The 15313-nt window shown below is 41.4% G+C and overlaps 1 protein-coding gene across 3 annotated transcripts in view; it reads right to left on the reverse strand.

The window, feature by feature from the left end:
• LOC138948762 (alpha-2-macroglobulin-like protein 1) overlaps nt 1-15313 on the reverse strand; it is a 77506-nt gene that overhangs the window by 50639 nt on the left and 11554 nt on the right. For all 3 annotated transcript variants that reach the window (XM_070320373.1, XM_070320380.1, XM_070320389.1), the window contains exons 8-18: nt 14744-14843; nt 14271-14382; nt 13599-13714; nt 12872-13048; nt 9423-9641; nt 7659-8070; nt 6889-7091; nt 6557-6706; nt 5551-5650; nt 3595-3725; nt 3224-3299 (exon numbers count right to left, since the gene is read on the reverse strand). In XM_070320373.1, coding sequence (XP_070176474.1) covers nt 3224-3299; nt 3595-3725; nt 5551-5650; nt 6557-6706; nt 6889-7091; nt 7659-8070; nt 9423-9641; nt 12872-13048; nt 13599-13714; nt 14271-14382; nt 14744-14843 — 1796 coding nt within the window. The remainder of the gene's footprint in view (nt 1-3223; nt 3300-3594; nt 3726-5550; nt 5651-6556; nt 6707-6888; nt 7092-7658; nt 8071-9422; nt 9642-12871; nt 13049-13598; nt 13715-14270; nt 14383-14743; nt 14844-15313) is intronic.

Consider the following 15313-nt stretch of genomic DNA (forward strand, 5'->3'; position numbering starts at 1 on the left):
AGACCTTGTACACAATGCAAAGTTAAAAGAGGCATGCACAAAATGTGTCCTTCTCCGTTAAAAGTGTGACAGAGAAATTTGAGAGTTCGATCACCAGAGGGAATATTGCTTAGCCCAGTATTGTGGGTTTCTACCAAGATCATATGATTTTTTCACTCTCACATTTTCGATGGAGAAGTTCACAAAGTACCCAATAGGAACTGTTCATGTTAATAGAGTATATAGTAGAGTCGAACCTGCCGTGGTGACCGCCTTTTTGTCTCCAAACTTCTATGTATGTCATCTTTGAATCTTTTTCTTATTTTTTTCTTTTTTTTCCTGTGGAGAACAGAGATTTTTCAGTCACGTCCTTTCTAGTCTACAACCAGGGGAAGAAGGCTATCCTCTTGATAAGGCCAAAAAAAAAAAAAAAGGTGTGGTTACGGTAACATAGCCAAAAAAAATAGGGTAGGAAGGTAGGCAATCACTTTTTTTTTCTAATGTGTACAAATTAAACCTACTTGACAGGGAAATAATAAGTGTGCGACTCGGGCGCTTTCGCTTTCATTGTGTTTTCTGCACTCATTTTCTTGTGTGTGGTTTTGTTTTTGGCTCACGTAAGTGTAGCCTATGCGATGGTAAACTTTGTCTGTCTGTGCGTGCGTGCGTATGTATGTATGTGTGTATGTCTGTGGTAGAAACTTTAACATTTTTGGCTAAACACCGAAATACTCATTTCACGTGGTTAATTTTCAAGCACCATCTTCAAATTATTGAAGCAATGATCAACATTGTGTCGGCATGTGTGTAGTTAAAGCGTGTATCCAAAGAAAACGGGTGGTGGGGGGTTTTGAAGGGGTACAAGCAGTTGACTGATTTGTGTCGTGTTTGGCATGTAGACGGCAGGTCAGGTGTCAAGATCAGGTCAGGGGTCGCGCGAAGGATTGTGGTCCAGTTCTCACCTCGCCGATTCGCCGGGGAAGACGATTTCATGTTGTTCGGTTTCTAAGCTCCAGAAAAGTAAATAAAGAAGATACCAAAGGGAGATTTCCTACAATTTGATCTGCACAGCGTGTTTCCAATGTCCACGCGAGGAAGAGCTGTCGAAAGCGCGGCAGTCAGTGTCGATCTTGCAGCTGTATCCCGGTAAGTTCAGAGACAGATCTAGTGTCTCCCACTCTGATAACGTGTCACCTACTGTTAATCCGTTTTGTTTTAATTTCTTTTTATTTCAGCAGACACGGATGTCAAACACAGTGCTAGGCAGTCACCTCTAGTGAAATGAGTTGATCTAAAGTGCCTGTAATGTTTGGATGTCTTTGCTCGTGGTTCGATTTATGTGAATTTCAAGACTTGCAGTAGAGTCTCAAGTTAAGTTTACTCTGCCCGAAAAAAACTGTCCACCATTTACTTGAACATGCAGATATAAGGAAACGGAATGAATCTGTTCTCAAAGTCAAAATGATCACGATTTTTTCCTCAGATTCAAAACATGCACTGTCATGGTTTTGTCTGTACAATTTAGTAAGTCTTAAGTACTTTGCAACAACTTCCTTGAACGTGAAAGACAGTTTTTGAATGCTAGATCTGTATCGCGTTTCATTCCAGACTCGATCCTCTCTTTGATTGTAGATCTACTGTTTGCTGTTTACGCACTATCATATGATTCGCTATGTAACGTTTGGTAAGCTTACCTTGCCACAGCTTTCTTGTCTTTGTTGGCATTTCTGGCTGTGTTGACCGTCAGAATTATTTTAAGAACCAGGCTGCTGCAGTCGACATGTTTCGCATATTGTAGGGTTACCATGCTGCATAGGTAAAGTGGCTTGTATAACCTGACTATTCTGTTTCAAAACACTGTTTATATTTGTGTAGGTTGTAGTCATCATAACTAATCGCATTTTGCCATTTGTTTCAGAAAGGAGGTTAACCTACAACAAGATCGACGCTATGTCAGATATATGCCTCAGCCACATGAAGACTTCCGAATTTAGATCTACTCGGCATGGTGACAAGTCTTGATGAAAAGTATAGGACTGAGGACAGCAGTGGAAAAAGTGCCCACATGGCAGGTACCTAACCTATTACCCTAGTCATTTTATCTGTTTGCCTTCTTTTGAAAATTATACATGGAGTTGATATGATGCGTTAGTTTTAACTGTGTGTGTGTGTGTGCGTGTGTGTGTGTGTGTGTGTGTGTGTGTGTGTGTGTGTGTGTGTGTTTGTGTGTGTGTGTTACGGAGTGAGTGAGTTTGTGTTATGTTACTGTTTGTCGATTTCTTACGGGAGCCTTGAAGGCTTCGCCTCTTGTTTTTGTTGTTGTTGACAATTGTAATAAAAAGTTATAGGGTCGGCCCCTAAAAATAGGGTAGGTCGGGTTACCGTAACCACACCTATTTTTTTTTAGGCCTAACAACCACCTGCCCATTACAACCACTCCAAAGGGTTTCCAAGGACTTGTTTCCCTGTTATAATTCACCTTTCCATAGAAACTACCTGTCTAGCAGGACCCCTTCTGGTTGGTCCCTTGGGTGTTTATTACAGACAGGTGCAACTGCACTAATAGAATAAATAGACACAATCCAAAACAGTTCAAATGCAAGAAGTGTTAGTAGAGAGATCAGTTATACTTGTTCACATGAGAAATTTACAAGAGAAGCAAACCATCCTTCAAAAGAAAGAAAATTGCACTCTGAATGATAACATTAACAAGAAACAACATACAAAATTCAAACACATTTTAAGCTTTTCTCAGCATCTTCTATGAAAAGAAAACATTTTTTTCTAAATATAACTTCTACAAAATTTATATATATTAGACACAAAAGGCCAAATTATAATGAACTTAACTGAACTGTACACAGATTGTGTAGTATACTGTACTATATATCATTAAGAACAAAAAAACAAACAAAACTAGCCAAACAGAGCATAGAATAATGTACTCAGAATTTAGCCCATTAGGGATCCAGACAAAGAGAGAGCTATAGACAGAAAGACAGAAAGCCAAGTCCTTGTAAAAATAAGGAAGAAGAAATTGACATGCCAGCACACAAACACACACACACCCTCAAAGAACAACACAGACTCCTATTAATTCAAGCGAGACACAATACAACTACAAAACCATAGCACTTTACAAGCAAGTGGCAAATTAACACATAGGATGTGAAACACAGACATACAAACAGACAGATGGACAGACAGACATAAAGCATGATTCAGTCTGAGATGAAGGACTCACCATAATAGACAGGTATGTCCTTGGCACATGGCCGTGTTTCTACAGCAAGATTAGTCAGGACCAACATGCCCATTTGCTGCACAAACATTTATTTTACACAATTGAAACCACTGAAAACACTCACACACATAGTAACACATAGTAACACACAGTAACACACACCCACCCACAAACAACAGCTTGTGCACATACTGTTGTCAGTATGCAGACCATGTTTGAAATCATTGAAAAGGAGCCTGACATCCATACCCTCAAACACATCTACAACTGCGTGTGCACATTCATTTGAATATGCATTTGTACACACATACACACTCACAAACACACACGCACAAACACACATACACATCAAAACATAAGAATCAACTGACCTTGAAAGCCTCAATGGCATCAACGTAGTTGGACCTGTACCAGTAGTCGGGGAATCGAACAAATCCCTCTTCAGCATCTTCTTCTTCCTCGCCTTCTTCACCATCCCTGTTCGCAGCAGCCTCCAACTTTGCTAAAGTGAAAATAAAACATGCAGACAAAGTTGAGGATAGCGAAGCATGCTTAGCTGAGTTATCGTGATGAAAGTGAAGATGAAAATACAGTGGTGCCTGAGATGCGTGGACCCTCCGGTGAGAGGACACCTCCCATGAAAGGACACATTCCGTTGTCCCTTCCGTCTATAACCCAGACCGAAATATACCTGTCACGACTTGACACCTCCAGTGTATGGACATTTTGGCTGGTGCCCTGGGTGTCCTACATGGCGGGTACCATTGTACAAGTAACAAACAAGCTTAGCTGTTTGGCTACCACAGCCAACATCCAGAATGCATTACATTTACCTTCTGACGAGGGTCTCGACCAGCAGGAGAAATAATTCCATCATCAATCAATCAATATGAGGCTTATATCGCGCGTATTCCGTGGGTACAGTTCTAAGCGCAGGGATTTATTTTTATTTTATCATTTTATGCAATTTATATCGTGCACATATTCAAGGCGCAGGGATTTATTTATGCCGTGTGAGATGGAATTTTTTTACACAATACATTCCGCATTCACATCGGCCAGCAGATCGCAGCCATTTCGGCGCATATCCTACTTTTCACGCCCTATTATTCCAAGTCACACGGGTATTTTGGTGGACATTTTTATCTATGCCTATACAATTTTGCCAGGAAAGACCCTTTTGTCAATCGTGGGATCTTTAACATGCACACCCCAATGTAGTGTACACGAAGGGACCTCGGTTTTTCATCTCATCCGAAAGACTAGCACTAGGTTAGGAAAGGGGGGAGAAAATTGCTAACGCCCTGACCCAGGGTCGAACTCGCAACCTCTCGCTTCCGAGCGCAAGTACCACTCGGCCACCCAGTCCTTGATTATCATGATTAGTTTCCATCAAAAAGTGTGAATGTTTTGAAAACAAATTTTATAAATAGCACTCAGTTGCACTAAAACCAGTTCACCACACAAGTAGCTGGTCATGTTCTGTACCATGAGATTACCATGAATTTGAGTGTTATTGAAATTAGCAAACATAAGCATGGTACTCTGAAAAACAATAAGCTGGTAACAAAAAGACCAAAAAGCACTGTACTCCCGTTAAAATGACAAACACAGAACAAATAACGGCGACGTTTCGACCTTTGGGTCACGTGCAGTCGCCATTGTTTATTTGCTTTCGCCATATCACCTTGACTATACCCCTTTGTTGTTTCGTATCCGTCGTGTTAGTAAGTGTGCACTTCTTTCCTTCCTGAAGAAGACCCATAGGTCAAAACGTCGCCGTTATTTGTTCCGTGTTCGTCATTTTAACGTGTGTACAGTGCTTTTTGGTCTTTGACTCTCACAGAATACAGAATACAGAATCTTTAATTGCCCAAGGTTGGGAATTTGTGATGACATTGCGGTTAAGAAACGACATTGCGGTGCAGTCGCCATTGTTTATTTGCTTAATAAGCTGGTAGTCAAGCGGAGGCTTGTGCAACAAGATCAGGAAGGGGGAGAATTGAATTGAATTGAATTGAATTGAGTTGAACTTTATTTTACAATGATTAAGATTTAAGGCTCGGCCTTTTCTTACAATCTATCATTGGGGCGCACAAACACACAATACAAATTTTGTTTAAACTTAAAAACTAAAAAAGGTGTGTAAAAAATAAGCATATGATGATGATGAGGAGGATCAGGAGGATCAGGAGGAGGAGGATGGAGTGGGATAAACGTTACACCCCACATATCCCCACATATTTTGGGTGCCGAACCCCATGCAACAGAATAATTATATGCAACCTTTGTTGTTAGTGCAGGCAAGGCATTAGGGGAGTGCTCACCTTTCTTCTCCATCTTTTCTTTGCAGTAGTTGTTGTCATTCCTGAAGTATGTGTAGCGGTTGCGCGAGGACAAACTGTATTCTTTCAGTTTTTCAAACACCTGCAATGTTCAAACATGTAGTCTTATTTCAGTGTAAACAATGTTTTGTGACCGCTACACAGAGTGGGAAGCAAAAACACCTTTTTCAAATACAAGAAGAGCAAACGCTCGATCGAGTCACTTTCGCAGTTCTGAATATTATATGAGGTATCAGATGGACAGGAAGAAATTGCTATTCACAACACAATACAGATGTAAATAATTTGATGTAAAGAATAATCCTATAAAGTTTGAATCAAATCCGATGAATAGTTTCAGAGATATGATATTTCAATTTTTTTCCTTCAAGACATACCTGTGACCTTAAAAAAGGTCAAAGGTCACCAAAGCAGACGTCAAAGTGTAGAGGTCACTGGGAGTCACGTTCACATAAAATTTGAGCCCGGTCACTTTTATAGTTTCCGAGAAAAGCCCAACGTTAAGTTGTGTGTTGCCGAACAGAAAAGGCTAGTTATCTCCCTTGTTTTTCTGATAACGTTCGTAAAAGGCTACAGATGTAAATACTTTGATGTAAAGAATAATCCTACAAAGTTTCAATCACATCCGATGAACTTTGTCAAAGATATAAAATGTCTAATTTTTCCTTTGACGCTGACCTGTGACCTTGAAAAAGGTCAAAGGTCAACGAAACCATCGTTAAAGTGTAGAGGTCATTGGAGGTCACGACTAAACAAAATATGAGCCGGATCGCTTTGATAGTTTCCGAGAAAAGTCCAACGTTAAGGTGGTGTCTACGGACGGACGGCCGGCTGGACGGACGGCCGGCCGGACAGACTAACACTGACCGATTACATAGAGTCACTTTTTCTCAAGTGACTCAATAAAACAGAAGGAACTCCATCCTTGCTTCTATAAGCAAAAGAGCTAAAAGTAAAAGGTAAAAAGCCACAAACAACAGAGCAGTACCTGTGCAGGTGTGATCTGGTGGTCACCCCCCAGGATGTTGATGCTCTTGTCCACCACCCCCACACCACACACTGAGCCTGCTGCCGCTTCCAACTGGATCACCGTCTGTTCCCCTGGTGCCACTGTCTTGTCTGCAAACTCCATTTTCACCTGGAACAAAGAAGAATATGCTGTCAAACACTTTAAACAGACAACAGACAAAAAAACACAGCAACAACACGCTTTTCAGAATTGTTCGTAAAGATTGGGAACGCAGAAGAAGAAGAAAAAGAAGTTCGTTTAGACATGACATGTTCAAAAGCGCAACGCAACCCAGTGGAAAAAACAAACACCTCATTCTGAAAACAGGGTTCCACTGAGAACTCCATACTGTCGGCGACTGTCTCCCCATCATCTCGGACGTAGAAGAGAAGGATGCTGAAGGAAGGTGACATTTCGGCTGTGACTGGAATGTCCAGTTGCACACTGGACACCTGGTCGGAGATGCTCTCTGACCGCACGATTTTCTCCTCTTCTCCACCGCCAAAGGGTGGCACTGGAGAAAAAAAAGAGGGCTTAAGTTTCAGGGGGCCTTTTTTACACTCTTTAAAAACAAGATCCCAAAATGTTCTGGGTACACAAGTCAACTGCTATTGCCTTTCTCCCTGTCATTACTCCATGCTGTGGTCTACTGATAAAACAAGGTTCCACTGAGAACTGAGGTAAATGTGAGCAGGGAATCAGTGAAATACACATTCTAAAAGGAGAGAAGTCTAACACCAGTGGATCTATAAGGGCACAGCTGTTCCTGGCTTGCATATTAGTTGGGGAAGGGACGAGTTACAAATAGCCAAGGCAGAGGGAATCATTTGGCTACCAACAGCTGCAGCCAGCACACTGTTAAGCTCGCTTGCTTGTTTTACCCAAATGCTTCCCCACTGCACCGGGAGATGGGACTTATCAGTGGCTGGCACCAAGCTGCTGTGTTATGTCTGCTGTGGGATAAGGGTGGGTGCTAAAAAATAGCTCAGCCTGCCTGCAGCTAAAGAGGCAGAAGTGAAGCCCTGGGAACAGCGGTGAGGGGCATTCCACTCTACTAAATCTTGTCTTTTTTCACACTTACTGATGCTTCTCTTTCGTCGCACCTGCTCATCTCCAAGGTCCAGTGACTCGGAGATGGGCTCAATCCTCATGGGCTCCAAGAGAGGCAACTCCGGTGCAGTGACCATCTCCGGCTCGTTGTACACTTCCGCCACTGCTGCCGTTCGTTCTGGGGGAAGCACCACCGACAGGGACGATTCATCAAAGGCTTCCGGTTCACCTACCATGACAGGAGGGCGGGGGGCCATCTCTGATGAGTCAGTCATATTTTCATATATTCGGGGTTCCGGAATATCGGTGACCAAGGGGGGTCGCGTGGGTTCCTCCCCGACCTCCAGGCAGTGTTCCATTAAGGGCTCCATGAAATCCAGAGGTCGTGGCAGTGTTGGCGCTGTCGTGGTTCCTGTGTGCACGATGCGCCCTCTCGACATGACCTGTGTCACACAAAAACAACGCAAGGAAATTGAGAACAGAAACTTACTTTCTCCAATTTCGTTGGGAATGTCAACAACGTGTATGGCACATGCGCAGTATGACCCAAACAATTGTATGCTCCTGATTGGTGCATAAACTACCCACTTAAAGAGATGTGTCTATTCCGCCGCAAAAATTCGTCTGCTACTGAATGGGGCCCATCCAACCACATTATGGTTTATGGTGTAAAAACTTTTAGTTGCAAGTGTTTTCTTCCCCCAAAAAGCTCTCTCAGATTAATGTTGGTTACCCAACTACTTGCTATAGACAGAGGTGTGAAAAAGCACATGCACCAATTTCACCATCTCTCTCACGTGAGACCAAAATCAAAAGACAAGAAAGGTATATCACTGGAATGTTCCAACAACATACCGTTCTTGTTTTTCTGTCTTACATTGTTACAGAATGTTGATTTCACTGTATCAGTGATTTATATAGTTATCAACTGTGATTTCCTGCCGCGGATAGTACGTTGGTTCCCCTTGAATTATGGGGCAGGAGGCACGAGTACCCTGTACATTTCTGGCCCAGAGGTTGATACCTCTAAGGCCAACAAAAAAAAAAAGTCTGTTTACGGTAACATAGGCCAAAAAATAGGGTCGGTAGGTCGGGATTTTTTTCTTCTTTTTTTCCCCCCAAAAACATATTTTCAAGTTATTTTTCCAAAAAACAGATTTTTTTTCTTCTTTTTTTTCCCCAAATGCCAAAAAAAAGTCTAGGGTCGTGCGAAAAAAATAGGGTCGGTCGGGATACCGTAAACAGACTTGTTTTTTGCCTAACTATTTCACCGATGTCAGGGATGGCCAAATTGTCTGTGCGATCGCCAGGAGCGAGTAAACAATCCACAGGGCTGGTAAAAAAACACCTGGCAACTCGCCCAGCTGGCCAGTGAAAATTCTGGTCCAATGCAACACTTTTTGGTTGTAATATCGAGTTTCAAAGTCAAATAAACATGCCAGATGCAGCAACTGTGGCATGTACCGGGTCAGTGAAATTTCTGATGGGCTAGTAACTAAAACTCTTGAAGTAAGTCGGCCGGATGGCCAGTGAATGTTTTCAGATTTGGCCATCCCTGGATGTTAATTAAAAAACACAAGAAATCTTTATTCACCTAGACACGAGACACAGCACTATTCCCATTTTTTTTTAAAAGTACTATTTGTATTTTTGAAAAAATCAGAAATTATACTGGAATTTTACTGTGTTTCTTGGCGAGTAAAGATTTGTGTTGTGTTATAACATTATGAAATATCTCAGCTAGGTTTGTTTTTTTAATATAAATATGATATCACGGATGGGTGACATTTCTCACCTGGTAGTGGAATTTGACGTAGGGTTTACTGCCGTCGTGTGTGAACGGTATGTTCAGACTGAGCTCTTCTCCACACTGTATGGGAGCTCTCAGTGATGGGATCTGGATGTAGCTGAACGATGGAGAGAACCACTGGCGGAAACTGCCGTGGGCGGTGGGCGTGTACAGGCGACGACCGTAGGAAGCCTCTTCGTTCACTTTGAAATTCTTGGCCTCCGCCTGCATGGAACCAAAATACTACCTGTAGTTTTGAAAACAGGTACAAAACAACCCACCAGATTCCCAGAAAACTACACCACAGATCCTCACGCAACTATACATGTAAATTCATCCAGATGATATCTCCAGGCCACAGGTTTTGTCTTTTTCCATTTTGTTGACATGGAACTAAAATACTCCCTGTAGTTTTGAATACAGGTACAGATCAAACCACCTTTCAAGACTTTCTTTACTTTCTTTATTTGGTGTTTAACGTCGTTTTCAACCACGAAGGTTATATCGCGACGGGGAAAGGGGGGAGATGGGATAGAGCCACTTGTTAATTGTTTCTTGTTCACAAAAGCACTAATCAAAAAATTGCTCCAGGGGCTTGCAACGTAGTACAATATATTACCTTAAGTTTCCAGTACAAAGGACTTAACATTTCTTACATACTGCTTGACTAAAATCTTTACAAACATTGACTATATTCTATACAAGAAACACTTAACAAGGGTAAAAGGAGAAACAGAATCCGTTAGTCGCCTCTTACGACATGCTGGGGAGCATCGGGTAAATTCTTCCCCCTAACCCGCAGGGGGGGGAGGGGGGGGGGGGGGGGGGGGGAACCTTTCAAGACCTTTACATATCTGAGAAAACCAGGTCTTAAAAAGGAAGGATTTTTTTTAAATGGTGGTAAATTTATGAGATAATGAACAGTAAATCTCAAACAGCAAGTTCTTAAAAAGAGGGAAGTCTTTAACTAGAGGAGGGGGGGGGGGATCTTAAAAGGGGCATTGGGATGGGGAATGGTATGCTACTGTGCTATGAGTAGAACTAACAATAAATACAAGGAAAAGAACAGAAAAAGGAAGAAAAAGATGAAGAATAACTTTATAATTGTATGAGACCCAAAACAGCTCCAAGTACTTTACAACATTAAATTTGAAATCTACGTGTGTTTTGCGATATAGAAAAATATTGTCAATCTTTGGGCTTCAAAATAGAAACTGAACTGTAACACTCTTCACCGAAACTGTGTCTTGGCTTGACCATAACCCATCAACCAAATAAATTAAATTTTCAATACAATTGATTCAAAAAGCAGCCTTACCAGCGTCACATACATTTTTCAGAACAGACGGATACAACCGTCAACGTCATCAAAGACATTTATCAACAATATTTTTCTCTAAAACACCTGTTGGGATATCATCTGGATGAATTTATATGTTAAGCTGCATGAAGAGCTGTGGTGTAGTTTTCTGTGAATCGCTCTACATACACACACATATACACCCTCACCACACACTTGATTCCGGGTCTATAGCATGACAATGAGTCAAATGTTGACAGAATGTGAAAAGGAAAGGACCAATTTAGAGTGAGATTAAAGTAAACATCATCAATGCTGTGTTAAAACACATTAAAAAAAACCTGCTTGATTACAACAGGCGACAAGTGGGGATTCCCTTGAAAAGGGGATTTCACAAGTAAAGAAAAACAATACGGAAAGAACCTTTTTTTTTCAAACTTCTGTTTGATAGACAATGGTATCACTTCCATAAAGGCATTTGGTGCCTCCTATATGTAACCGAGTGCCAAAACACCACAATCACCTTTGGAGGCGAAGTCCAATCAAACAGGATTGAGAATTTTAGAGCTTATTTCTAAGTCCTATAAAAACTGTTATGCATTCGCAAAGGAATCCATGAACATACAGAGAGACAAAAGCCGCCAGACCCCATCACAAACAGAACTCTACAATCCACAGGTGTTGCCTACTTCTAAGGCGAACAACTCTGCAGAGTCTGCTGTGAAGGGCGACGGTAGTCTCCCTGTCACATATTATACAGACCTGTTTACCCTCCACTCGAGGCAAGAGTACTTTCCCAAAAAGTTGAGTGTATTTTTCAAAAAGTTGGTGTACTTTGCAAGCAAAGCCATATGGGCTAGGGAAAATGTACGCGTGGGTGCAAACGTGTTTGTGTAAGAATAGCATGTCACTTGTGAACACCTTCAGAATTTAACTCCTTCCAATACAACAGGAATAAAACAATTTTATTTACCTGTCAGTTTATAGCATTATCATAATAACCAGTGTCTTCCAAACAGATTGATAATGAAAAGATGAAGTTCGTGAAATAACATCTGCGGTTGACAGTGGCAAGTTCATTTTTACTATCATCTCAGAAAACATTGCTTCAGCGCGGACTACAGCCTTTTCTTCTGGCAGGATTTGCTTTGCGGGAATGAACTTCATAATTCCTTGGCAGCAACCTTGTCCAGGTAAGTTTTGGAACTGCAGTGTCGTTCGATGTCATATTTCCCAGCCATGGGCAACGGAGAAATCTGATTTACAATACTTGCAGTGTGCATGACTTTTTCCCATAGTAGACTCCACAATTCCTGGCTCTTTCTTATATTTCTCCAAGAAAATCTACTGCTTCTGCTGTTTAGACTTGGAACAGTCATCCAAAATGGCACATTGTTCCGTTTCATTTTGCCACGATTGTCCAGACGATCGCACGTGCTAACAACTGAACAAGGTTTCCACAGCTGAAGACTCGCTGTCATGGTTATCTCCCTTCGACCGAAACCGGTATCAGTTGTACCATTCCGTAATCAGCACACCAACAACGGAAAACGTATTCTAGACTTTTTCTTATGCGTATTTTGTGCGTGTGTCGCGTATTTGCGTACTGATAATAATTTGGCATACAAAATACGCCCAAATCGTACTGGTAAACAGGTCTGCATATATATATTAGGGGTTTTTTAGCAGAGAAAGTATGCCCCCGCACATGTGAAATGGCGACTCTGTCAACCTAATCTCCAAAGCAAAAGCCAAGTGTAGGCGACTCTGTCAACCTAATCTCCAAAGCAAAAGCCAAGTGTAGGCGACTCTGTCAACCTAATCTCCAAAGCAAAAGCCAAGTGTAGGTGAGTGCAAGTGCAGGCCTTACACCTTACCCCATACATGAACTTGACTTTGACTTGATTTGATCAGTGGTTGAGGCCTAGAGGGCCGGTTCATGGTTCCAAAGTTGATGAAAAAATACACAAAAAGGTGGCAATGCACGGCGGTGTAAAAAGAAATCTCTGTCACGATCTGGCAATGTGGGTAATATTTTGAAGGAAGATTGTGCCAGTGTGCATCCAGTCTACACTTGAGGCTGTAGACTGTGGGAGCAGTGACCACTGAGTCGACATTTAAATTGACAGAGATTACAGAGACCACATGTACTTACAAACATGGACAGAGAAGACGTGTTCTCCATGACGCCCTGGCAGACACTGTAGTGGATTTCCCCCAGCTCGTTAACCTTGAACACCTTCTCCAAGTAAATGCTGTTGCTGTGGTCACGTGCAGTCACCAGAACATCCTCTCCCTCGGCCGGACTGCCGTCGGGTTTTGACACCTTCACCTGAACGAGATAGCCGGTAAACGATTAAAATTATCTAACAAAAAAGTTGGGTAAATGTTTGTTACTGCATGACTCTGAAATGAAATGTATTAGGGACAGCAAAGTCATCAAATGATTTAAAAGAAATATTAGATCAAGGGTAAAAAACTCAGAAGTGAAATGCAAACACTGCTCACTGTAGTAAGCCATTCTACTCTCTGTACGAGGCAAGAAACTAAAATAATACAAGCTTGGTAAACCTGCAAACAAATCTTCAACAAAAAAAATGGCTTGCAGATTGAGCAAGTTTTAATGAACAATGAAAACAGTATCAACACACACATACACTATGTAAATGGAAAACAAAAAACATCACTGCATGAAAGCTGTTTGTATAATGTGTGTGTACATCTCATTGTGTGAGTGTGTGAGGGCATGTTTGTGTGAGGGCGTGTGTGTGTGAGGGCGTGTGTGTGTGTGTGTGTGTGTGTGCGTGCATGTGTGTGTGTGTGTGTGCATGTGCATGTGTATGTACAGGGCGGGAATGACACTATGCAAAGAACAAACTCACTTTCCCATAGACAGGCAGGCCAGGTTTGAAGTAGCCATTGGTATCATCCAGAAATTCCATCTTGAGTGGATCGTAGGACACCTCTGGTCCCTGTGCAGTCCCGTTCACCTGCACACCTGAACAAAACAGTTCGTTTTAGTTGGAAGTAACCTTTTCTGTGGAAGTAGATCATGATTTTTCTTTAACAATGATAAATATGCCTTTTCACCTTGCCTTGTTTATGTAGGAAAATCAGACCTATTAAATGTGATAGCAAAATGCACAGGAAAAAAGTTTTAGGGGCCTGCTCAGTAGCACTATTTTTTTCATTTGCCATCCGGCATGAAAACTGCACTAAAAATAAACACAGACAACATGTGCCTCGAGCAGCAAGCTGAATCATCTTGCCAAGCTGCACAAACAAGTACCTCAAAATAACAAGGTTTTTATAACCTCAGACGAGTCAGAGCGGGTACACAAAGGATTTAGCATAGCACAATAATAATGTAGCTTTCTGTGGAACAGATGCAGCTGCAAGTAAATGAGATCAAACTTTTCACATAATAAGTGATGACACAAAGAGTACATGGCGTTAAAACATTTCATATTCTAGGTGTTGACCCAAAGAGTACAATATGCAGTCAAAACTCTCCACATTCTAACTGCTGATGCAAAGAACAATAAGACACAAACCAGTATCAGCCTCCCTGACAGAGGCGTCAATGGAGAAAGATCTGCCGTAGAAGTATCTGTCTGTCGATAGAATCTCCGAGGAATTGATCGAGAACTTGTGACAGCCGTCAATCTACACCAAAATTAAAAGAGAAGAAAAAGAAATTAGGAAAAATTAAGAAACTTCAAAAGACAATTTTGTAACATAAACTTGCATCAACTATTTAATTTTGTTCCATTGTTCATTTGCATTTACACACAACATTCTGTGTGCGATGTGAATTTAAGTAATCAATGCAAAAGAAATCATGCACACAATAAGTATACACGCATATCAGACAGAAAATCTTCAAACATTTCTGCACATACACACACACACACTACACCTCCAACCACTCCACACATTTGCTCTCTCCCCCTCATTACACACACACATCCTCACTATCCTATCCTGTTGAAGATGCACCAATGTGATTTAAATTCAGTGTACAAACCTGTGTCTGGCGTATAGCACAGGCCTGACCAAACGCCCCATAGCCAGATGGGCACACCTGGACTGTTAGGAATCCTTTGACTGGTTTTCCATACGTGTATCTAGAAGAAAAATGAAAATCATAGCCATAATAGAAAGCAAAGCAAGATGCTTACAATAACCTACTGTGCGAACCTTGTGCATCTCCATCAACCAGAACAGATTGAAATGGAACCGCCCTATTTAATTACACAGGGTCCTAAATGGGGGGTTCCACATCAGATAAGAAAAATACGTTCATAATCCATATATAATACAAATACAATACATATATAGGCATACACAACAGACAGCAAGAACTTTCAATGATAAACCACCTCGTGGCTGGTTAGAGAGATCAACAGAACATACATTGCATACTCTATCTCAATCTCATGATAAATGTCCCCCAAATAATTGTTTTCTTAAGAATAAGCTCAACTAAAGCACTTTAACCACAAACAAATTCAACATGATTGAATGTACACGACGTAGACAGAAAGTGAAATGACTTCATTTAACGAAGCAAACAGAACACAGCTGCTACAAACGA

Source organism: Littorina saxatilis, linkage group LG1 (genome assembly GCF_037325665.1).
Source record: "Littorina saxatilis isolate snail1 linkage group LG1, US_GU_Lsax_2.0, whole genome shotgun sequence".
NCBI classification, from domain to species: Eukaryota; Metazoa; Mollusca; class Gastropoda; order Littorinimorpha; family Littorinidae; genus Littorina; species Littorina saxatilis.